Consider the following 26,800-nt stretch of genomic DNA (forward strand, 5'->3'; position numbering starts at 1 on the left):
GGTGATAATTTTTTAAAATTTGGAATCAAGTTTGAACGTTGGAATTTTGGAAAGTAGGGATAATCAACTGGTCTTCTGATTCGAGCCACTGGATAATCTTCCAGCAAAAAAAAACTTGAAAAATTTTCAGTCTTATAATTTTTTTTGTTGATGTTTCAAAAACAATTTTACAAAATTTTTACTGGAGTTTCGGTATTCTTTTAGGACATTTTTTTTTTTTACTTTTCAAGAATTCAGTTTCTTCATTACTTATAAATTTTTTTTTTGAAAAACTTTTCAATTTTATCAAAGCTTTTTTGAGCTTTTTCAAAATTTCTATTTATTTTTGCTTAAATATTAGATTAACGTTCGAATTTTTTTGACTTGATACTCGTAGGCCTACACATGCTTGATTTTTTTTGTTTTTGTTTTTAAACATATTGGTACCTTAAAAAAATGTAAACTTATCTATTTATTTTTTATTTCAAAATATTTTGGTTTAGAATTTTTAAAATGTCGAGTTTCTGCTAGTTAGATATTTGCATTGAATTGAGTATTGACTCGAAAAGTCCCAATTTTTCTCATTGATTATTTCCATGCGCAATCAATTCTGAATCGATTAATTTTACCATTTTAATTTTACGATTTGGCAAATTAATCAGTCACCAAATAAGTAAACAAAACGTACATACCTATATGTAGTTGTTAGATTTCTCAATTCCCGATAGCGTAAATAAAATCCCGCAGTTTCGACCCATCTATGCAGTATTTAAAGATGAGTAGATCTACCTATATACCGACTTTTTAAACCGAACATCCAATTCAATTTCTATTTGAAAAATTAGATTATCTACAAAGAAATAGGTTCGAATTCTTGAAAAAAATCTTGTTGAAACAAGCGTTTAATTTTTAATAACCATACCCACCGCAAAGAGTGAATAGAAAAGATAATTCTTTGAATAAATAATGTCCAGGGAAACGAATCTTCTTGATGTAGTGCCTATTGTGATAGCGGCAGCGATACTTTAATAATTCATCTAAACACGCTATAACAATTTTGTTTTCTTCAATGAAAGTTCCTCATTTCGAGGATTTTTGTTTTTTTTATGCCCATTCTGTAATAATTCTTCAAAAGAATATGCAATCGTGTTTTTCATAAAAGACATTACCCATATGTAGCTTATCTGAAACGTAACGCGTTGTTCTTTTTTCAGCATGCAACCGAACTTATTATGGTGAAGTTGGAATAACTTACGAAATGGAAATACACAGGCCAAAAATTAACCAGTTACCGTTTTCTTGCTCTTTAACATTTTCTGGAGGTGGTGGTAAATTTGGAGATATTGTACAGGTACTCGTATCCTTCAAGTCAACGTAGGCCTACTTACCTATGTACTGTGTGTGGCATTTTTCGCTTTCAAAAATATTTCTCGAAAGCATGCTCGAATATTTATACCTAATTTTCATCTGTGAAAATTGTTCAGTGAATGTTTATTCGATGTATTATCTATTAGATTACCTTCAGTCGATTTACGTTGGGACGTTTTCATTCTTTTATGGGTTCAATGGGCTGCCAAGATGGAGAAATGCAAATTTCAGAGTCCGAACGTCCTTTTACCGGTGGAAGTTGGTGTGGCAGCGCAGTTAAACCGACGCATTATTTTAGCGAATCGTCTTCCGTTAAAGTTACCATTAAATTACATAAATTACCCGATGATAACGATGATTACAACTACGATATAAAAATTACTTATAAAATGTTACCAAAAAAGGATTCAGTAATTAGATACGGTGGAAGATATTTTGGTAAGTAAATATTTATTTCAATTCAAAATTAGGTATTTATTTTTACGTCGCTTTTTTCTTTGAAAATACATATTAAGTAAAGGCAAATACCGGGTGCTTCATGGATAATAAAGAACATTTGATAGGTAGTGACATTTGGTACAAAAATATGGATTTAAAAAAAATGTCAATAGGTGTAGGTATGTATTTATTGATAGAAATAAAGAAGTCATAAATGATGGAGCACCCGGTACTACATAATCCATCCTAATGGATTGGAAGTTGAAATTAAACGTTAACCTTACATACGCGTATAGATATTTTTTCAAAAAGAACGTAGAAGGGTTGTGGAGAATCCAATCAGTACATTTGAAAAAATTAGTTGACGTTTTATCGCAAACTCTTACACGTCGTTTGTCAGTATACTACGAGTATTTTATTAAAAAGGAGAAAAATTTCAGACAGCAGATTACAAGGGTATCTGAACGGAAGTATGAGCAGTTCCGGTACGCATCGAGAAACGTCACCTCGTTACTTTCTAGGCGATTTAATATCGGGTACCTATTGTTCGAGGATATTCAGCGATTGCGATCGAAATGACTGCCGATTGCAGTCACCCAACTTCCCTGGCATGTATCCTCGAAATTTAACTTGTTATTACGCTATTCGACAACAATCCATACCGCCAAATAAACATGCACTTATTAGCATACGACAGAAAAACGGCCAACTATTATCCGTACAATCCATTCAATATGCAGAGAATAAACACGAAACAAAATTAAAAGTAATGATTTTACGAGTACCTACTTTTTTTTTCATTTCAATACACAAAAATATAATGTAGGTTAATGTAAATTCGGTGTTTTTAATTGGTTGATTATTTATCCTTTCCTTTTTTTGTTTGTTTGTTCGTTATAGTATTGGCGCGAATGCGATACCGTTCAAGATTATATCACTGTATATGACGGATATACAACTAGAGACCCGGTTTTATTGAAATTTTGTGGAGGAGGTTCGCCGCTTCCGGAGATTTTCACTAGCGGGCCAGAATTACTCGTTGAATTTTCTACGTCTCCTTATGGCACAATGCTGAATCCCACCCATTTGTTACCTTTGCACGGATTTCAACTACAAGTGCAGGTAAATATGAGATGAAATTATCAACACGACGCGATCACCTACGTACGTAACTACATATATGGAGCATTGCAAGTAATCGGCTCGTTTTTGTGAATGTTTCTGCTTCAAGGTATATTTTGTAGACAGAGATTCGCACTTGTATACCCATAATAAAAGATGCGAGTTTTGGATTCAAGGATCTGGAAATGGTGTTTTAGAGAGTCCAAAGCATACCCTTCCTCCCAATACCACGTGCTTTTATCATTTACAAGGTAAATTTTTGGTTCCTAAGGTAAAAGCATTATTTTAGTAGCCTAAATGAAATGTGAGTTGGTTCTGCGCCAGGATCGAGCACCCCAACTAACGTAAGATTGGAGACTTGGAGTTGTGCAGACTACTAAAAAAAAGTTGAAGAATGTATGTAGATATGGAAGGTTGGATGGGTGACAGATTTAAACGTGTCAACTTGGAATGGTTATGATAATTTGTAATGGACTAAATAAATTATGTAGGTACCTACTATTTTGAAATTTTTTATTTTAATGTTGATGACGTATCTACATCTAGGTAGAAAGAATTTGCAAACTGAAAAATTGATTTTTTAATCGAATCCTGCGGTGAATTTTACCAAAAATTGCAGAAAAACGAGTTTAATGCATACATATAATGAGAAATTCTTTCAATATTAAAAAAAATAGTGTGAAATAAGTTGCCTATACAGTTTGCCGTAAATACGCGCATTGTTGCGATTCGTTTGGATCCCGAAAAAATGAAAAATGAAATGTTTACACTGATGCGATATTTTGATAGTCTGTGACGCTCCTACTCCTTCCAGCCTTTGCTCATTCCCGCCCTTTCAAGTCTCGCTATATTCTTCTTTTTTTTCATTCCGTTCGCCCCAAGCTGACAAAGTTCAACATAAAAAGTTGTTGTTTTTTTTTTTTTAGCTTAGCTAGGGTGCAACGCAATTGAATAACATGGGTACTAATTATACCTAGGTGTAATCTCTCCTGAGCTTCATTCTCACCAAGTTCAAGGTTTCGTGGAACTTGAGAACACACGAGTAAAATTTTTAGAAAGATTTCGGAAGCTGTGCTTTAGTACGCGTTTTTTAAAACAATTCACGAGTTTTGTAAAAATATTATCTCATTCCTAATTTTACGACCTTCAGAATACAGTAAAGCTATACATAAATACCTAAAGTATACTTAGATACCTAATTTTCAATATTTTGAATTGAATTATCAGGTTTAGAGCCTGGATCAACTCCTCCAACAAAGTACCAAGATGATACGAAGAATAAGAAATACGTCAGATACAAAGTTTGGTTATCAGTTTTAAAATTTCACGCTTCCGGATTAGAAAGTGTACCGATGTCGATGAAAGAAGAGAAAGATTGTCGAACTCAATTGCAAATTTGGGACAGCAACGTTCGAACGTAATTATATTTACCATACGTAATTCCTGATTCCTGCCACCAAACGAAGGACTTTCGTGTTTACTATACGAGCTTTTTCAAAACTTTGTTTCTATAACATTGCAGGCAAAAAGAATACCAAAATATATCTCATATGAACGAACACCTGCTGGCTCGGTATTGTAAAAATTTGATACCTCGAAGTTGCGAGCACTCGTTATTAGAAAGATCGTCTAGCCGACCTTGCTCACTGTCAGAAAGTTTTTTATCAACGGAAAACGCTTTAACTTTGGAAATGAAAACTTTCGAATCAACGGCACTGCGGTACCTACCTAATTAATAATAATACTAAACTTTGAATTCTTAATGAAAAATACTTGGGAGTTTTATTCCTAAGTATTACGTATTTCCATTTTTGTTTTCGTAAAAAAGTTTCCGGATGAAGTAGCACTTTCTTTTGTTTTTGTGAACGTAGCCCTGTTTCATTTCGAGCTTTGTACGAATTCGTTGACTTACATCAAGATGGCGAGCCTATGGGAATAAGACCATGTGATAGAAAATTCCAAAGTAGAACGCATATTACTACAAACGCTTCGTATATTTTTACTTCGCCAAGAAATGTCTTCTTGTATGGCCGAGGAGGTTCAACTAATTTGAGGTATGTATCGTGCATTGAAATTTTTTTGTCTTACTTAGTGAGTCTAAAACTCGAACGCCTGAATTTCTCTCAAATATGCGTAGGTAGGTTTATAATTTGCTAATACATATATATCCCTTCCATTGATTATTACAGCTGCACATATAGATTCGAAGCGCAGAAAGGAGAAAAAGTGAAAATTACAATAACGAAATTGGCATTTGCGAATAGAAACGATTGTTTTACGCGTCGTAATTACGATAATCAATATCTGCAGTGTGTAGGAAATTGCACAGCTACTCTGAGATTTTACGAAGTGCCATATAAAGAAGGATATCCGTTATCGAGACATTGTTTATGTTCCGGAATGGAAACCTTCCTACCCTTTACGTATGAATCTTCATCGAATACCATAGAGCTTGAATTTATCGTCAATGAGATGAATTTTACCGAAGACTACAGACATCATTTTATGGAAGGTACTTTTCAATTCATCAGAACGTCCATTTGTTCGGAGAACAGAATCGTCACAGGATCTAGCGGAGAACTTGTATTCAAATCACCTAGTAGAACTCCTCTCGAGGTAAGAGTCGCCAAAACAGATAGGTACCTACTTTGATGGTTGACTATCTCAACTAAAACGCGAGTGAAACATATCATGTGATGTGGCTTTTTTTTTTTAGGTAAATTGTGAAAAAGATCCTTGGATGATAAAGCCTCGAGATGATCACTACCTGTATGTGAAAATGCACGGAATTATCATACCTGGCAGTGATCCTTGTATAAGAAACATATCTTATTCTGTATTGTGTTCTACGGCTAATCGAATTGTAATATATTCTGGGAAAACTGTACACGCTTTGGTATGCCCATTACCAATTCCATCCCAAAGACATCACATTGTTGAAGTAATTATTCTACTATTCCTGTATCTAATACGCATACGATTATCTACCTATATACGAGTAGTATTCCTAGATAGAAATAATTCAAACGTAGCTCAATCACTAAAATATTAGGTACTTTTGTTTACAGGTATTTTCTGATGGATGGATTATTGGAACTAATGCTCCGCAATCGATTAACGAATGGTTTAAATTTGTCGCTAAAAATCAATCGAAACACATTATTGTAGAATTCCTATCTTTTGAAGCGGGAACGTATCGTCTTTCGTGGCTAGAAATTTCTAAAAGGTGAATATCCATACGAACACTACCTAATTTAAGAGAATATTACTCACCTAAAAACCTCCGCTGATTTTTATTCATTTAGGTACCTATCAAGTATTTGAGTTAGGAAGCCAGCAATTTATTTGTATCTTCTAATATTGATTGCTGAGCTCCGTTTCAACCTTCCCCAAAATAATATAAGAGAATTCCATCTAGGTACCTACCTACATAATAATAATATGTTTCAAAGACACTCAATTCTGCCTATAATTTCGAACTTACCGTACATACGTATGTACGAGTACATAATGTATCTAATACGCGTACCTTAATTACCTAATTCAATATTTTTATTCGCAGACGTCTTTTGTTACCACCATCGGTCGGTCTGACTTATGTTCAAGAAGAATGCTTCCACAAATGTCCCGAGTTGAACGGCTGTATAAATTCATCTTTATGGTGCGATGGAATCGAACACTGCCCATCTGGCTATGACGAATCAATAAAACATTGTTTTTTTCTATTACAACTGCCCGCTTTATACGTAATAATTATATTAACTGGTTGCACACTGATCTCGTGCAGTACCGTAGTCGTCTGTTATCGTTATTATAAACATCAAATGACCCTTCATACACTGCCAATTGATACCGAGGCGATTTTCGGCCCTAGGGAAGTGATTTGCTGACAAAACGCCGATAGTACCTCTAGGTACATTGAAATCGATCGGGTTACAACCGTTTGACATTTATTCGCTCCAGCAAAATATTATGTTAACCTGATCGATTACCGCATAATTACTTAGTTAATTTTTCGTATATTTTGAATAAGTCATTCATATACCACCATCTGTGTGAAACGATTTCATGTGTTCAACCTTTTTTTTTCTTGGGGAAAAAGTTTTCATCTTTTTGCTCCGCGAGAGCGATTTCATTTTAAGGATACGTCCTGACTGATGTAAAAATTGGGTAGGCTAGGTATGTAAAAATTGAATTTTTATTCTTACGAGCATAGTATGTTATCTATGTGAAAAATTGCCGACAAGTATATTATTTTATCGAGTGTAATTTTTACGAGTTTTTAGATTATAGTCGTTATTACCTATTACTGTTCTGTGATAAGTTTCGATAATCAATGTACTAAACGTTATATTTATATGTATACATACGTATTGTATAATTTGCAAAACGATTCTTTTTAATTGCGCAAAAAGACACCAAGTAGACCATATTCATTTTTTCAATAGGTGCCTTTCGTCTAACTGGTTATTGTTATTATACCATGGTGTTTTGGTTGTTGTTTTAACCTAAACCAGGGGAACCGGTTTTTGTTTTTTGCAAAATGTTTTCAAAATTCACGATAATTACAAAATGTTCAAGAAATGGGGACCCCGAGTAAAGTTTGAAAATTAAAAAATTAGCATAAAAGGGAGATTTTTTTCGAAACACCCTGTATTGGGAAATCTATGAATTTTCATATCGTGTATCTAGCTACCTACCTACTAAAGCGTTTCAGATAATTTTTAGGGGGTTAAATGCGCGGAGATTCATTTCCGTAAAGTTTGATTTTTTCATCGCATTTTCGCGATTATTTCAAAAAGTGAAATTAGAATTTGAAAAAAATTTCTTCATGCGGTGTTTTTGAGTTGTTTGAAATTTTCTAAACTGCTTATAGAACTCTAGAAATTTTGTAACGTGAAAAAGGGAAGAATACTTGAGAAACCAAATTCAGGACTTTGCTATCTATGTACAATATTTTGAAATCATTCTCGAACATTAAGGAAAAGTAAAAACCAGTCCACCTCGCGTGTAATTTTTTATCTAATGGTGTTCACTCAAGCTGATATCTGAAGGATCAAAACTTAGTTTTCTCGTATGTAAAACGTAGACTCCTCTCTATTGCCACAAAATGGAAATATCTAGATGGCTTTTTATTTATTCAATAGGTAGTCTACTTTAATTATTTTTGGAGTCACATCAATTTCTTAAATTAGATTGTATTTACTTGTACACCGGGTGTTCCGCGACATTTGTCAAATAGGTAGGGTTAATAGTTAATATTTTTCAACATTTGATTTTTAAACGCACGAGTTGATTGTTGTTATCGATTTAAAATTTAGCACACACTTCAAAAATGAAGTCTCTTTTTTCTGTTGCATATAAACTTTGCGCCCTGCTATTTGCATACATTCACTTTTTCTCATGTGTATGACGCTCGATTGACCCTTAAAATTTAATTACTTTCCAACTTGTCTACTTGAATTTCTATGGACAGTAGATAAATTTACACTTGTGTACGTAGTTTAGGTTGCTGTTGCTACCAAGCTAATTATACAACACCATCAAATGGAACACCGCGGTGTAAATTGCAAAAACGTCTGTAATATTCGGTAATCATTTTTCAGAATTTGTCTAACCTATTTAACTATATTCTAAAACATGCGAGATAACATATATGAGATTATCAAAAAGAATAAGTTTGTTCTTTCATTTTTTCCAGCTGACGAACACATTTGCATCTACGTGGTCTCGAGTGTAAGTTCATGTGCCAAAAAATAAAGGTTAGAAAACGACCAAAACATCCAATACGAGCGATGTATGAAATATTTTACGTACCTAACTTTATTAATAATCTTACCTAGATAAGTTTTTTTTTTCGATTTTACTCAATAATTATTTAGTTAATGATACGACTACAAAATACCTTTAATAAAGGTATGCAAGTATATTTTTTCAACATTGAAAATTTTTGTATTTTTTACCACATTTCTTGTATATAAAACGCCCGTAACGTAAACAGTTTTGAGAAAGTTTTGTTTCGAAGTTTTGTATTGAAATTTCCAAATCCATTTCATTCTCCCCCAATGATATTTCACTTGTAACTCGTAAATTGGAAAGAATAATTCATGAAATGTAGCAGATTAAGCTAAATAATTGAAAAAATCCTCCTTTTGAAATTGCTGCCCTTTTATTTCAGCAGTTGGGACAACATGTCAATGGTGTTTGTATAAGTTGTCGCGTTCTTCCATAGATTTAATTAGGTATTAATTTTTTCTATTGTAATGATAAATCTTCAAAATGTTATGTGTAATGTAATGTACATGAAAATCGTCGATTAATTTCATCTTATTTCGAAATAACAGGGTCATCATATTTTGTACATGTTATTACCTCAAATGCATAAATAAAACAAACAGTACCTACCTTAGATTCTCAACTTGCCTATAATTTTTTTTTTGATTTGATGATTTTCTTCAGTAGGTAAACCTATTGCATATTTTTTTTTCATAGTTTTTCAGTAGGTACCTACTTAACCTATTATTTTTATTCGACTTTTGTACAGGTAGTTTAATTTAAACTGAATTCCAATGTAAAGCGTTAGTGAGAACTAAAATGGTACTGTTTTATACAGCTCATTTGCTCGCCATAGTAAAAAATTTAATGAAATCAGAATTTTTGTAACCAAAATAACTATCAATTTTGAAGGATTATCAGCCAAACTGGGTACATAGGTATACTACCTATCTATTTTATATAATTTGCATAAAGCGGATTTTATAAGACAAAATTATTATGAAAAACGTTTTTAAAAAAATAGTGGATGATCGTGAAAGCGATCAATATTTACTTCCAGTTCCTATTATTTCATAATTTACCAATATATTCGTGCTTTGTATAAATTATCAGTTTTTAAAACTCAAGTTAGTTCTTCTTTACCTGTTATGTTTCTTTATAGATTTTTTTTTTTTTTACTTTGTTACCTCGTTATATTGATTTATAATTTGTTATCCATTTGTTATAGATAACGTAATTAGATTTAAACGCATAGATAAAGTTGATATTTTAAAAATAGGTAACTACCATTTAAAAATGCATTTTTCCATAGAACTGATGTAAGCCTTATTCAATTTCCAACGAATGGAAAAATTCGATGCATTTAAAGTAATTCGTGAATACCATACATAAAATTAACTTGCATATGTACTTCAGTTAGAAATTGTTATTTGACCATTTTTAATATGTTATTTTACCAATTTTATGATCAGTTCATAAACTGTCTGGAATTGTTACATCTTTGTAAGGCTTTGTAAAGAAAGTTATGCGTCATTTAGTGCAAAAGTTAATCATATTATGATGTACAATAGTACAATAAAGACTTTTGGTAAATATTTTTCGTTTTTAAATCGTTCATTATTATGAAGTAGGTAGGCAAGGTACCTACTTCCTACTATAGGTAATAAAATAGGCACAAAGAACAGCGAAGTCTTTTTATTCAATATAACATAATCGTTACAAAGGTTTTTAATCAACAGGGAACTCATATATACAAAGAATTACTCAAATAATTCAACTATTAATATATTATGTACTTATAAATACAAACTTAACAGATACGATGATGGCTTACTTTTACTATTGCTTATGCTTTATTGAATTCCCTAATCAAGGTATTAATTTGATACCCGATAAATACGATAAGTAACAAAAGAAAATAGAAAAAAATCTTGGAGTATCGGTACCTTTAAAAATATGATGAAAAATTTCAAAACTTTGTATTCGAAAATATTACAAAGAGATCTTTGAAATTTTATCATTATTGCTTTACTTTTCATTTAAAAAAAAAAAAAAAAAAAAAAAAAAAGTGAATTAACAGTAATACTTATAGTACAAAAGCGAAAATAGAATTCGTAATATATCGATAAAAAAATCACGAATGAACAAATAACATAAGTTGACCAAAGAAAAAAAAACAAAGCGTAAAACAATTTTTTAAAAACAGTATTGCTGCTCAATCGTTGCTTCTTATTCTGCTGTAAGTAGGTATACATTGAAGAAATTAAAAATAGGATAACGTAATAATCTGCATCTTTTTAAATACAATTGCTTTTTCATACGTACATTTTAAAATGTAAATGGTAACTCAAAATTTTATTCATTTTTTAATCAGTATATTTACAAAAAAAAAAAACTTGCGCATTTTTTCATTGCTATTGAAGAAAAATTTTCTAATTAGGTAGTTTTTTTCTCTAGATATTTCAACCAATCTACTCTAAATGAAAGCTATTTTTTTATTGTAAATATAAAAATAAAGAAGGTAACATGTAGGAGTTTTCTTTATAATAACATTCAACTGAGCTAATGTCAACTTTGTAAGTTGACATTTATATTTTTTGATTTTATTGGCAGAAAAAAAAGATGGAAATTCATAAATTAAACTCAACTGGTATATACGATGGAATTACATGAAAAAATAAAGCACCATTTCAAAATCAGTATTTATCCAGCGCAAATAACGAATTATATTGCTTTTTTTGGGGAGGGGGTAAATGCTTCTAATACGCAGGATATTTTTGAAATTGAAAGTTATCGTTTTTTATTGCATAAAATAAGAGATGGTTATGAATGCCATTTATCTCATCATCGAAATATGTTTTAATTTTTTTTTACCTTTCAATTCACTTTATCATGCAGATACCTATACATATGAACAGGTATAACCTTAAAAAAATATTTGACTAGGAAAATGATACAATTTGTTTAAAACTGAAAATGTTCAGGTGATCGGCATTCAATATATACTTAGGTACCTCAGGTTAAATTATAACTTAAGCACAACAAAACATAAGTTAACAAAATAACGTTATTAATTATATACCCAAAAAATGAAGTAGAAAAACACAAAACTGTAACAAAAAATTTCTTAAAATAAATAAATAAATAAATAAGAACACATTTGTAACATTTGGTATGTATACAATGAAGTGTTGAAAATTTTTTCAAATACGTAAAAGCGGCGGAAATTTCTTATGTTTCTGCGCATAAAATACACACGGGTGCATGATTCAATGATTTCATTAATACGCTATAAACTGTACAAATTTTCAAACGCTGCACATAAAATAAAAGTTGATGGAATGAAAAAAAAACCAAATAAATAAAACTTAAGTTTCTGTTATAGCAGTATGATATCGGCACGCTAATTTGTAAAAATTATAAAATAATTTATGATTACTTGAAATGAAAGAAAAACGAAATGAAAAAAAAAAAACCAAAAGCATTCTGTTATCTTACATTTTTACCTATGTAGATAATTCAATAACGTACATAAATATTTTGAAAACCACGATACTCCATTTCGTATTAAAATCTGGTCTTTTTATTCTTATAAAATAAGGTATCTTATAAAGAGAGAAATGAAAACAGCGTTAAATCCTTAACAATTAAAATTTGTAAACTTAAAAAATAATCAACATATTAAAAAAAGAAAAAACTTCATAGAGATGTTTTTAAAAAGCCAACAAATGATAAAAATCTTTTTTTTTCCAAAACTATTTCAAGGCAGTGGCGTAGCGTTGGGAAGACAAGGAAATTTATCATTCAACAATAAAAAAATTTACAGCGTAAATTGTCACAAACGTACAAAATTCTAACCTACGCTACGCCTCTGTATAAGAAAAACACGAGTTTATTTTATAAAACAAAAAATCGATTGTACGTATTGTTAAATGACGAATTAGTGTCTTAATTTTTTTTAATCGAAAAAATTAACTAAACGTTATAACTTTATTATAAAATTTCACTATGAGATCAATGAAATCAAATATCGTACAAATTCGTTCATAATAGTGACGATTTTTGATGGAAAACACTTTCCGTAACGTAATTCGACAAACAATAGGAAAATTTTCGGTGCGCAAACACAACTCAATTTTCATCTCCTTTTTAGGCATCATTTCATTTAAAAATTTTATTACACATCACAAAATAAACGATTGAGTTGATCACAGAGATATGAAATATAATATAACATAATACACAAAATAATAATAATTTATTTACCTATTCGACTTCCATAGGAAAAAAATCAAAATAAGTACCATTTTTCGAAATTTTTTTGCAATTATATCCCGTGCCTAATCGTATCAAATTTCAATTCTTAATTAAAACGACTTTTCCCCTTCCAAATGAAGTAACCGAATAGATTTCGTAAAAGTAAATGTTTTATCGTTAGGTATAGGTATTAAATTGTTTAGTCGTTCGCAATTTCAATTTTCCGGTTAAATAAACAATACACACTTAACAATATAGTCGAATCAATTAACTTATAAATTATAATTTTTAACAATTTTTAACAGAAGGAGCAATAACAGACCCATGGTCCAGTTTTACTATAAATAAGGGGCAAAAAATATAAGTTATAAATTGACCAAAACAGATGTTTAATTTGAAACCTGCGTAAAACATACAATTGCATGTCGTTACATTTTCAGTCTTACCCTTCAAGCAGAAGTAGGCTTATAGTTTTTTTTTTTTGTTTTTTTGATAAGTGTATAAATTTATGCAATAAGCGAGTATGTAAAGGATTATCATTTTTTTCAACATTTTTTTTGTTCGCAAAAAAAAAAAAAACAAAAAAAACACAGTAGGTAATAATTATGTTAATAGCTGAACATGGAAAATAATTTCGTCGAAAATGTATTAAAAACAAATAGGAACTTTTATTTGACAATTTCGTTAAAAAATGTTTCTGCCACGAAGGAGAATTTTCGTTCAACTGATACACAGCTAAATATATTTTTCATCAACGAATGTGTAATAAAAATACTTCAAACAGAATTACATATCTAAGGAAAAAAATTGAAAATTTATTCGATTCGCTCATTTATACAAAATTTGGCCGAAATTAAAACCACGCATGCAATGTAGGTAAGTAGGGTAGGTAAGTAATTAATAATAACTTTATTTCAACCATTAAAAAAATAAACAAACAAACAAACAAAACAAGAAAACAAACAAAAAAAGGGAATTTAAAAAATCAAAACGACAAAAAAATAGGGTGGGGAGAAGTTGAAATGGTATTATCGTCAAATTTAGTATTTAAAATAATTTAAACACGATTCAAGATCATAAGATCAAATTAAACATTACTCGACATGAAATTTGTTAAATGAAAAAGGTAAATTTTTTTACATCAATGTACAAGTTACAGCACAGGAATTATGTACAGTTAATTGAAATGAATTTTTAAATTCACGTTTAATAAACAAAGTTGATGAATTTACAATAATACCTATTTCTTAATTACACTTGAAAAAAATTGCAAAAAAAAAGGAAAAAATAATTCAGGTAAAAAAGAATTGCAGTTCAGTTTATTTTCAACAACAATGAACGAGTTTATATTTCATGATATTTAATATTTATGTGAAAGAGTATAGCCTATAGCTAACCTGAAACTGTCATGATAAAAACAAAAAACAACTTTACGTATTTCGTTTCGCAAAAAACATAAACAAAAAAACATAACTAAAACGTACAAAAAAATCTTAAAAATCGTCTTATCGTTTAACACATACAACAATTGATACTTACTGTTCGAATAAATAATAACACTGACGCAGGGTTTCTTAAAGATAACTAATGTGCCTTAAAAATAAGAAGATTAATTGCACCTTAAAAATAAATTAAAAAGGGAAGAGGGATTGGCAATGGGAATATATTGCTTTTAAAAAGATTGCTTCCGTTAATACACCTGCCAGCACAACGTTTCACACTGTACCTGAAACAAACCATGAACGCAAATTTTTAGTCGCCTATTCAAAGTTCAATAAGTATTGCGCAAGTTCTACTCGAGTACCTAAGTAAGTATATGTATACGATGGTACTTTATATGTCAACATTAATTATTAAAAACAAATCGTCTACTTCTAACATGTTCACGTGGTATAGGCATACCTCTAAATATTTCTAAACCACGAACTGAATCTACCCAACTGTTTCAATGCTTTCTTTTAGTGAAATATTCCCTAAGAGAATTTCGAAAACAGAATTTTCCATTGTGTTCTGGTAAATTTACATATTTTTCCATAGTATTTTCTCTCGATGTATTTCATTAAATTTTGATGCGGTATTGTCTCTTTTGATCCACAGTACTTATCCACTGAATGATCGAATCATGAAGCAGAAGGATAATAAATGTTTGTGTTTCTCTTTTTTACTCGCAAAATTGTTTTTCAAGTTGAAAAAAATCGAGCTCATCACAAAATTTTTAATAAGGACTTTTTAAAAAATTGAAATAAGTTATCCAATAAACAGGGAGTCAAGATACAAACCCACTCGAACAAAACAAACATAGAATGAAAAATCATATAAACAATTCACAAATCAAACCCAAACTCCATCTTCAATGCGAATAAAGATTGACGTTATTAGAAAATCGCACAGAAATAGAAACAAATTCATTTCGAAATTGAAAAATGTAAAAAATTATGAACCTATTGGGAAAAATTCCTGTTTTTGGAAAAGGAGGGGAGAAGAAGGGGATTGAGGTTTATCGATTGTAACATTTGTCGTTACCTAGTTCGGTGATTTGATCTGATCTGATCTTTCTTCGGCTTATCCTTACCACGAATGATGAAGTTTAGAAATCTAAGCTCACTTTTCAACTTCTACAAATTTTTAAAAATTTTTATGAAATTTTATTAGGTTGGTAGGTATCTTAAAAACTTTTAATCGTAGCACAAAAATGTAGAAAATAGCAGCGCATACCGGTTAAAATGTGTACCTATCTACTTACGTATGACGAGATAAAAAACGTTCGAATATCTCAAAAGCGAGGATAATCAGTTTTTCTCAAAATTGTTTTTAAGGGTTCTGAAATTTGGAGCTTGAGGGATTGCTTCTAAAACTTTGGTAATGGCTGAAAATTGAAAAAAATTGTAAAAAAAGAAGTTGGAAAGTGTTGAAGAAAAATTAAAATTTTCTGCTGACTTCAGAAGAACTCAAAATAGGTCCCCGAGATCTTGAGAACTGGGAAGGAAAGTGGTAGGGAGAGGGAAGGGATGATAATTGGGTATCAGAACTGAAATCAAACACTCGAATTTTCCACTTAAAAAAATAATGAACATTTTTAATCACGATTTTTCCTCATTAAAGCGCGTTTTCTAAGCGAAATAAGAGCGCTACCTACGAGAAAATTTCCAGAAAAATAGACCCAAATCTTCCGGGTCGAGAATTCATTTTCGGTGCGATGCGCGACTTTTGTTAGATTTTTTATTAAATGTCGGAAATTTTATGAAAAACTATCGTTCTCGTTATAAAATGGAAGTACTCTTAGTTCTTTGCATCAAACTTGAAAGTTGTCAATCTTATTACATTACCTACATAAAAACGAATTTCTACAAGTTTGGCTGAAAAAAATTCCTGCTAATTCGACAAACAAAAGAATTTTTTGTAATTTTGGCATAAAATAATTTTTTTGCGATTTTGACAATTAGCAGATATTTTTACGAGTTCAGGAAAAGAAGCTCTTGATGAGGAGATTTTTAGCAGGTTTTGCAAAAAAGAAATCGTTTTTGTAAATTTGGCAAAAAAAAAAAAAACAAAAAAAAAACCAGGATACTCAACGGTTAAACCTACACGTTTGAAAAAGTCAATCGCAACCGCTGTTCAAACTGTTATTGATAATCATCACGTGGTAATTTTCAATTCGTTGCCAAAAACATTAATTAATTCAAAAAAATCGGAGTCAAATTTTCACCAAACATATAGGTACTTACTTTGGATATTGGCGGCCTTAGGTAGATACTACTTAGTTTCATTCAAGTGAAAATTACAACGGAAAAAGATTATTAAAAAATGTTTATCAGCAACGATGAAATAGCAGAAGCTGCTTCATTAATTTTCCCTTAAGATACATAATTATACGGCGGGAAATATCCTCAATTAAGCCGTTCGGGTGGGTTATCATTAAAACATTCATCGTTAAAAGCTTCTAGCAAATTTTAAATAGGTGATAATGAAAGAAAGCAGATGAAGAATTGTTCAACGCACGACTTCATTTTAGAAAACGTCTTTGTGATATTTCGACACGGGCGGGGATAACCTATTCGACGGTTTCACTTAATACCTACCTAAACCCACAAAAGCATCAAATTTTCCAAATCCAACAGATAGATACCTAGTTAGTATAGTTACCTAAGTAGGTATATTGTGTGCAACGAACAACGTTACCAACCAATACCTAGAAATATAATTACAGTAGGTATGCCTAGGTAATTTATTTACGAGTGAATAATTGAAGAGCTCTATTCCAAAGTGGGTTAAGTCATTTTTTCCTCCAAAAAATGCATTCAAAGTTTTTGATACTGAAATTTGTTCTGTTTCCAAAGGTCGGTGCACCTTTCCTTTCTTTGAACATAGAACAATCACTTGTAGAAAAATTTACTTTGAAAAATTGATGACTTAACCCACTTTTGAAGTAAAAATCTCCGTAAAACGTGCCTTTTTTAAAAATGACTTAACCCACTTTGGAATAGAGCTCTTCAATTTAACTACCTACTTCGTTTATTAAAATACCTAAACGTACATGGATACTGAATGATGTTTACTTAGTAATCTACAAATATCGTAGGATTTTTTTTTTTTTTTGATAAATAGAAGAATAGTTTTTGAAAATTACTCAGGTAGGTTAGGTACTTGTAAAAAAACACACACACACATATATATAATCCTAAAAAGTATCAATTGTCAATACCTATATTCAACGACTAAAGAAACTTTCGCTAAAAATCGAAAAACCAAATGACAAAACTAACGTACCTACCTACGTATAAATAATAATTCATAATGAAAACACCGTCAACGCTTCATAAAAATAAAAATAAGGTAAAAAAAATCATCCAAAGTCCTAGTCTACGTGTTTACACAGTTCACGAAAGTTTTCTTTGTTTGTTTTATCACAAAGCACATAGAAAACGTGTGAACGTTTAATGAAAATATTCATTTAAAAAAAAATAAAAAAATAGGTAGTAATAACACATCGAAAAGTACGCTACCATTTTCACAAGTAAAGCGTAATATGTGTACATTGCCAAACATATCAAATACATTAGTATTTTTTTTCTTTTAAAAAAATAAATAAATAAATAAATGAAAAAAATCGAAAAAAACCAAGCACACCAATACCAAAAAGCATTAATATCAAAAGGCGAATCGCATGCAAAAACCAAGTCACCGATAAGTAAATTATATCGTCGCCGTTTATGTTTATCATTACGTATATACGAAATTCCCACAAACGAATAATATAATCGTGTATTTTGTTATTTACATCGAATAAGTAAGTGTCGGTAGGCTACATACACGAAGACATGAAAGCACCTCGACGCCATAATACAAAATAGTTATGTACTCGTACTTTTTCTGTATTATAGCATACAATAAAATGTAGGTATGCGTAGAGATACATCGTTAATTACCTAATTATACTCTTTTGTACCGTTTAAAAGTCATTTTTGCCTTAAGAATCGCACATACCTGCAGGGAAAGTATTGCTTTTAATTACTGCTTAAATATTACATGCATACGTTCAATGGTAGCCATTGGTAAAAGCCGCTGGAATTAATGGGCCCTACAACAAATACATAAAACAATATTATTTTATTTTTTTTCATCCTTTAAAATATCGTAGGTAGGCTACACCGCGTACACGAAAAATCATTTTCGAATCAAAGATGGAAAATTCTTCAGGTTAAGGCCTATTCAAGATACATATAAAAACTTACATACGTAAGGTATCTATTATGCATGAAATTTACCCACGTACTCGTAGGCTATAACTTTTCCCATCTTTGATTTACAATATACATATGTAAAGTCATCCAGGTGCGTCATGTTTTTGTATAGTATTTTCATAAAATATAGGTAGGTCTCCGGCAGGTTTATTACATACCTGGTATTGTTTAGTTTTGGTTAAAACAATAAATTATTTGATCAAACACTGTTTTGTTTACGAGTACAAACTAAATTTTTTCCTAGTGTAATTATTATGTATTACCTACCAGCGTCGATTTTATTTTTCAATTCATCATTTTAGTTTGCTCGCAATCTTAAATACTACGTAATACCATTATTATCGGATTCGGGTAATACGTATCTAGGTAATAATATTTCAAACTTACTATGTACTTGAAATTTAATACTTGAATACATTTGCTGCTAGTTTCGGTTTCCCCAACTTCGTTTTTTTTTTTTTTTTTTTTTTTATATTATCAATTTTCAACAGCAAAATTAATTTTTTTATTCTTATACCTAATACTCGTAAAACCATTATTTGAAATGGAACTGTATTATATTCATTAAGGGATTTTTGGATTATACATTATAATTCAAGTAGGTACATCGACATAAACTGTGTCTAAATAAAATGATTTTTGATACGTTCTTTTGAATAAAAAAGGTTTATGCAAACATTTTGTAGATTTTCCCCTTCAATATAGATAAGAGCTGAGTAGAAAGAAAAAAAGTAAAGTGATCAAATGTCATGAAATGGACTGTTAAGCTGTCCGTCATTAACGAATGGACGAGTTTTTCAAGGTATCTGAAATAGGTCGGTATACCTCCTACCTACCAATCAGTTTTTTTGTTTCTATTGCGGAATGTTTCATAAAAAAAAAAACAAATCATCACGAGGTAAGTATTTTTTAAAGTACAATAGTTCCGAGTGAAAAAAATTACCTATGCTTATTATTAATACCCCCCCCCCCCCAACCTCTTCCATCCAAAAGAACCATAAAGTATAGGTAGGAATTTTGTTAAATTGATTAACACCTTATTAAAAATCTGTCTAAAATGTCCCGGCATCAAAGTCCTGATGAATACTTTCAATATTCCTATAATTTTCGGAAAGAGTAGACTCGAATGGAATGAAGAGCAAGCTGAGTGAAGATAACAGCTAACATACGCCAAACCGATTTATGCTGTGTGTTCTATTAGAGTTGTCGAATAATTGATTTTGTAATACAGCAGCCCAAGCAAAGAGTAGGTAAGTAGAGAAATTGAAGAGACAAAGATACGAGGCTTTTCGTATTCATTCCTAAGGGTTGCATAACTCCTCATCCTCAAGTATTGCAGATACGAGGTTGAATGCAATTAGACTGATTAAGTGATTACCTACCTAAGCCATGTTGCAGAACTTCAAAACGACTACAAAGGATTTCATTATAAATTCCAGTTTTATTTTAATGTTGAAGATTTCTGTTTCATCCAACTTCAAAATTGAAGGTAGGTAAGGTATCTATAATGTGAAGCATTATTATAGGCCCATGTCTAACGAGGGTATGTTTAAAAGTGTATAGTCAGCAATCGCCGGTCAAGATCAGAACCGAGGCGTTGCTTATGTTTTGTAGGTAGAGATACTTGGAGGAGCAACTTGCACCTTACACACGCATTCGATTTTTTTTGACACAATCCTAATCTGGAAATTGAAGGATTTTTGAAATCCAATTTTTACCATGGTTTCTGACATAACTTTTGAAAGCAAATAAAAAAGTCTATCTTACGAAATAGACCATCCATGAAATCGAAGGCGCTACTGAGCAAATTGATTTTTCAGATTGCATATCAACATTTTTTTTTTACAAAATATTACCCAGAGCCAAAAGAATTTACCTTCAAATTTGACAAAAGTTTCACTTTTGAAAATTTTAAGGAATATATTTTTAAATGACACTTCATTCTCAAAATACATACCTATGTATAAGTCTTCATAACTCCTTCAGTCTTAAGGGTATAGACGATTTTGTAAGAAAAATTTTTTTCTTCGTGTTTGTCTAAAAAAATTACAACATAAGCCATGGTCAGAACTTTCGAATTATTTTAATTTTGAGCATATGTCGGACCCTCCTCCTCCCTTCCAAGTGTCCTTCGAATTTCAAAATCGAACGTAGGTACTTCTTAGACCTTTAAAAACACCTCCGCGAAATTTCAGATTTTTTCGTCAACCATTCGAATTTTCGTTCTCAGCCAAATGTAGACTAAAATCTCTACAAGTCAGATTGATTTTTTTGAAATTTTGAAAAAATCAAAATTTGATATACGCCCTCTAGGCGGCTGAAATTTCGCACAGTGTTTCTGTACGTTCTGAAAAGATGACTCGAATTTTTTCCATCCCAAAATTCCAATTTTAACCGCTCCATCGGGAGTACTCGAAATGCTGACCCCTTCAATTTTCAGGTTAGGCACGTGTAAATAAATTGAACGAAAAGTTTTGTTTAAGAGCAAGAGCATAACCTTTTTAATGCTCTTTTGAAAGTTCTTCAACATGACGAACTCAAATTCAATGTCTGCAGCGTTCGAGTTTGAAAGTTGAAACGATAATTCAATGATAAAAATTTTCTTATCGAGTAAATTTTCAATTTTTCTATATGAAAATATATAGGCTACAAATATGTTTAGGTACATACAATAACGGTACATATTGAGGAAACTTTTGTTCGAGGCCTAAATATTGAATATTTAAATTTCCCTGAACCGGAATTAGGTACACCTAATCATCGCATGAGCCAATATTCTAAGAAATACCTATACGCATAAGGTATTTTTAGGTAGGTATATGGTATAGGTAGTTACGTACTAGGAGAACTCAGTGAGTATCTCAGAACATCAATTTCACATGAAAATCTTTCAGCTACAACTTGAATGTCATAGGACTGACTAAATATTTCAAGGAGTCAACCATGAAATTCACCGTTATTATTGATCTCTTCATACGAATAAAATTTTATGCTGCTTATTATGTATGTATATACTCGTATATAGATTTAAAATCAAATTCTTGACAAATGTTTTCATTTCGATTTGATTGTTTTTTTTTTTTACCACCAATGAAGTACATGTAATCATACGAATAAGATACGTTATCGTAGATGATTAAAATTTGTTATAATCTTTCTGATCAATTATACCTAATGTACTAGCACTAAATGCAAAGGAAATAAAAACTATAGGTATTGATTTAAACATGCTGCAAGCATCGCTACACCAGGAACTAATAAAATCAAAAATCTAAACATACGCGCTGTTTTGTCTCAGAATACGAAAAAAAAAAAGAAATGAAAAAAGTATAGGCATGCAGTTTTCTATTTACAAAAAACCATAGAGAAGATATCTGATAAAAATTTTCAAACATACTGGATTGTAGCTGATTGGTGCTCGCGATACTCCGATCGGAGGGAATCCGGATGGTTGAGGTGATGCTGCTTGAACATAATTGGCGACGTTTTCCGCGTTAGTTGAATTATAAATTTCAGTTAAAGGGCCTGGTGAGGTATTCGTTGCAGGGTATCCTGCTCTATTTGTGGCTTGGTGAGGGGAAGTTGGTGGAGCAAAACCTTGAGCTGCTACAGCTTGATAATTGCTCATAACTGCGAATTATCATCATAATTACATAGGTAGTAGGTATAAAGTACAATTATACATTCTAGAATCTTTTAATTTAGCCTAGGTAAATGTTTATTTTGAATTGGTTCAAGGTGTGATAAATTTTCAAAGTAAGTATACCAGTCAGTCAAGAAATGTCAATCTTTAAAATCAAAATTTCCAACTAGGAAAATCACTACACCTACGAGTACAAGCGAAATGAAATTTCGTAACCGACTACCTACGTTTGAAAAACAGGTACGATAGGTATGATCCAGTATACTTTTCAATTTCAAAAACTCAAGTAGGTAGTCGAAAAACTTCGGATAAACGTATGGTTTTCGCGGAATGTTCATTTTAAATTAATCTTTCGAACGGATACTCAGTTGTCGAGTTTTTAGTTTCAAGGAGCAAAAATGTAATATCGAGAAACGATTTTTCAATTTTTTTTTTTCATCGACTTGAAAATTATGTATTGCGGTTTTTTGAATGTCAACTTTTCGATTAAAAATATGAAATAACCCACGTTTAAACGTCTAAAAATTATCGATTATTTAAAAAAAAAAAATAGGTAGGTATATTAAAATATATAGGTACCTGAAAGTGCTTGCGTTAACATTGGATTGTTATTGTTTGGTGTCATCTGACCATTCGTTAAGTCAACTGAAAAATAATATAAAAAATAACACGAAAAAAAAAAAGTTAAAGACATGAAAAGGCCCAGAAAAGCGATGAAATGCAACACAACCAAATGACTGTAGTTGAAAAATTGTTAGTATAGAATGATAAGCGGGTGTTATTCATTTTATACAAACACTATCACTACTTGGAATAACGCTTGGTGCAATATATAAAAATATTTATGGTATAAAAAATCAAGAAAAAAAAAATTAGTTAAAACATTGCTAACTAAATCTAAGAGTATTATTATTCCTATTGAATGATGGCTCTCTACACCTAGGCCTATTGTATAGAAATTGCGCATGTATGAAATATATAAGCAACAACGGAAACTATGTAAACGAAAATTTCCGAAGTAAAAATTTTATCAAACCTAAAACTTAATATTACTGCAAGAGCTACTTAAGATATATAGGATTCTGTTGTAACAAATTTTAATCTCATATGATTTCGTATAGGTAGGTACATCAATGACGTAAAATGTATGCATCTATTCGGTATTGGTAAGTATGTAGGTACGTAAATTAGCCCATTTTTTAAATAATTAGTAAAAAAAAATATATCACGCCTAAACGCTGATGAATTATTTTTAACGATTCATTTTGAAAAGATATTCATTATTTTGAAAAAGTATCAACAAAAGATGTAGGTAGGTAGGTAACAAAATGCTTACAATAACTAATAATAACGACTACCTGACGTGGGTTAGGCCTACAGTACCTATGTATTGTAATATGCGAGCATAAGTATATGAAAAGTCATTAATTTTACTATGTGCTGCTGCCACCCCAAAATACGCACGACTAACACTGTAAGCAATGTGGCAATCCGGCTGAACGAAAATTTTAATCATTCAAATGTTTGATGGTAATAATACATAAATGACCGAAATCACAAAGCTGTTTATTTTCAATTATATTAATTATTCATCTTCGCGTTTGGTAACAGGCGTTTTAGACCAGTAAAAGTTAGCTTTTATGGAGATGTCTTTTGTTCAATGCTTAGGCTATATTGTTCGTTACGAGATTGTTATGCCAAGTGAAATATACAAATGTTTCCAAAACTTTAATCAGTGAATGGGCCGGCATTAAATTATTCCCAAGTTTTTTACCCACGATTTATCGAGTTACATAGTATCTCATACCTACCATGCAACCTATTATTTTCAATGAAAACGAATTCCAGTAATCTCATAAATTAAAGGCGGACGCGTGAATGAACAGGATCTACTCATTCACGTGCCCTGTGCCTTGAAAAAAAAAACTGAGTAGGTACTCGAGTGCAGTTCCTTTTTAAAAGGATGCATCAAATATGGTGTAGTGTACCTAGACAGACACAAGTAAATAATACCTAGTTTAATACGCGACAGTGAAAAAAAAAAAAAAAAAAAACTTAGTTGAAAACTATGTTCAAAATATTACTCTATTATTTTGTTGGAGGCTCCAACAAAAGTTGGAGGTTCTATTCATTAGCAATTTGTCGTTTGAAATTTTAAAATTGGGCAAATTTATCAGCACATATCTATTTTTTATGAATTTGGTGGCTAGATTAGGTAACTACTAGCCACCAGATTTAAGAATGAAAACAACGACCTAATAGAACAGCATACTCCTAGATAGTTTTCATTTCTTAATAAAGAGTCCATCAACACTTTCCTACTATGCCGGCTTTGATGATTTTTTAGAATTTTTACCATCTTGATCTACCTACATGGCATAAAATCGATGTCGAATCTGCATTGAATTGATTTCAAAAAGGTATCGCAATGAAATTGAACGTTTAATAAACTTAATAAGTTGAATATTGCTAGTCTTGGACAAAATATAATGATCAACGAAACGCATACTAACTTATATCAACTTCGGTCAAAAATGTACGAGCATTAGAAAATTTACCAATATGGGTTAATTGCAGAACAATAAAGAATTGGTGATTAGGATAGCGATGTTTGGCAAAGCAACACTTTTAATTGAAGAAACCACTCATCATAAATGCAGTAGTAGGTGATGTAACACATCCATCTTTCGTTGATTATTAGATATTATTATTATCATTTTTTGGTTGTTGAATTCACGTATTAAATGATTTAAAATACATATGTACCCGTAAAACACGCAAAAATTGGGAAAAAATTGAAGTGTAGGTAAAAAAGACTAACTTTTGAGATTTTAGCGTTTGTACTCTTATTATGTATTAGCCAAGTAAATTAAGTAACTGCTTTATTTAATTTTTACACCATTTTTCAAACAGACGAGCGGATAATCGTTTTAAACGAAAATTTTCGTCCTTTAAACGTACATGATCTGGTTCAGTATTTAGATGTTGAGATACTATTATCAGTTGAATAATCAGAGTAGAATCTTACCTGTGACATAAGTTTTAACTCGTTCGTCCCCCGAATACATATCTGAGCGCATCAGTATTGGTTGAGGTGGCGGTGCTTTACGTTGGGATCGGTAAGTTACAGTATTATTTACTTGACCCGAATCACCACGATGTAAAGGCGAATCATTACGAATTGCTGGAGCTGATGCATTTTGTTGGAAATCATAATACGTTGTTGTGCCTCGTTCAACATTACTAGGTGTGGTGGTTACAGGTGGTGGAGGAGCAGGAGCACCAGCTGCTGCTCCAGGATTTGGGTAGTATCCGTAACTAGGGTATCCTGATAACAAAAAATCATCAATTAGATAATGACAACATCTTTTGCATAAATAATTAAATATGTATGTACTTGATGGAAAAATACACGAAATTGGTCACAATTCGATACCTAATCCAATCGTAAATTACAATGATAGAGATACGTAATTGAATCGGCGAGAACTGAAAGGGATCCAGTCACATTTTCGCTCTTTTCAGGAAACACGAAAAACTGATTCAAGTACATTTATTTAAAAACCAAAAAGTTTTGGGAAACACGCTTTTAGCCATTGAAACAGAATCGATCCCATCACGACAAAATTTTCAACGCAATTGGCCAATTACAAAATAAAAAAAAATTCACATATAGCGCCATTGCCGCTTGAAGACGTTCTCAATCACCAAAATTTTTTCTATTATCGCTCGCATGAGAATGGGACTTAGTCTTACACCGAAGTACATCACTTTGCCAGTTGTACCGATCGAATTGACCAAAACATCTCGGAAAAATTGAATACATGAATCTTTTTTTTTTTTTTTTTTTTGAAAATCGCGTATTTTTAGTAACTTATTATAACAAAAATGTCAAAAATGATACTTTTCGAAGTTGTTTGTTATTTTTTTTAGCAATTTTCCAGAAAATTCATGAAATTTAATTTTTTTTGAAAAAATTTGATTTTAATGCTAGTTAATGCTCCAGTGCAGTGTTGCCAAACACCTTCCCGACAGTTTCGTGCAAATCGGACAACGCTAGTTAATCAGCCGCGCTCAGTGTTGCCAGGTTGGGCGATAAATCGCGATTTGGGCGATTTGAACTTGCAGTTTTGCGGTCAAAAATTGTGCTTCGCGAATTGGGGGAATTGGGCGATTTGAGATTTTTTCGTGTTTTTTTAGTTTTTTATGATTTTGATGCTTTTTAAGGTATTTTTTTTTGCATTTTTAATGCATTTATCATAAAAATTTTCACCCTCGCTTCGCTCGGGCTAAAATACCTTTCTTCTTTTTGTAAAATGGATCTTTATGGCCATATTTTATGAACGTTACCAAGAAATTGCTTGATTAGATGGTGAATTTTTCTCAAGTTTTTCTAGTAAACTAATAAAAATTTTGTAATTTTATAAAATGATAAATCAATACTTGTGGAGAATCTGAACCCAATCTCTCAGTTTAA

At 31.2% G+C, this 26,800-nt stretch overlaps 2 protein-coding genes across 3 annotated transcripts in view; one reads left to right on the forward strand and one right to left on the reverse strand.

Annotated features, from left to right (window-relative positions):
- The window catches only part of LOC135831904 (uncharacterized), a 29,292-nt gene extending 19,015 nt beyond the window's left edge, over positions 1-10,277 (forward strand). Inside the window, exons 3-14 of the mRNA XM_065344749.1 lie at positions 1,194-1,330; positions 1,494-1,785; positions 2,226-2,551; positions 2,686-2,907; positions 3,017-3,158; positions 4,135-4,324; positions 4,430-4,627; positions 4,779-4,961; positions 5,097-5,523; positions 5,624-5,848; positions 5,976-6,133; positions 6,470-10,277. Of these exons, the coding sequence (XP_065200821.1) occupies positions 1,194-1,330; positions 1,494-1,785; positions 2,226-2,551; positions 2,686-2,907; positions 3,017-3,158; positions 4,135-4,324; positions 4,430-4,627; positions 4,779-4,961; positions 5,097-5,523; positions 5,624-5,848; positions 5,976-6,133; positions 6,470-6,797 (2,828 nt within the window). The 3' untranslated portion in view covers positions 6,798-10,277. The remainder of the gene's footprint in view (positions 1-1,193; positions 1,331-1,493; positions 1,786-2,225; positions 2,552-2,685; positions 2,908-3,016; positions 3,159-4,134; positions 4,325-4,429; positions 4,628-4,778; positions 4,962-5,096; positions 5,524-5,623; positions 5,849-5,975; positions 6,134-6,469) is intronic.
- Positions 10,278-10,361: 84 nt separating this feature from the next.
- The window catches only part of Rbp6 (RNA-binding protein 6), a 324,961-nt gene continuing 308,522 nt past the window's right edge, over positions 10,362-26,800 (reverse strand). Inside the window, exons 12-16 of one of the 2 annotated variants that reach the window (XM_065344750.1) lie at positions 25,352-25,651; positions 22,903-22,968; positions 22,078-22,310; positions 18,424-18,517; positions 10,362-14,665 (exon numbers count right to left, since the gene is read on the reverse strand). In XM_065344750.1, coding sequence (XP_065200822.1) covers positions 18,476-18,517; positions 22,078-22,310; positions 22,903-22,968; positions 25,352-25,651 — 641 coding nt within the window. In that variant the 3' untranslated portion in view covers positions 10,362-14,665; positions 18,424-18,475. The remainder of the gene's footprint in view (positions 14,666-18,423; positions 18,518-22,077; positions 22,311-22,902; positions 22,969-25,351; positions 25,652-26,800) is intronic. The other variant, XM_065344752.1, reaches the window with a different exon arrangement.

The sequence above is a fragment of the Planococcus citri genome, chromosome 1, assembly GCF_950023065.1.
Source record: "Planococcus citri chromosome 1, ihPlaCitr1.1, whole genome shotgun sequence".
In the NCBI taxonomy this organism is placed as follows: Eukaryota; Metazoa; Arthropoda; class Insecta; order Hemiptera; family Pseudococcidae; genus Planococcus; species Planococcus citri.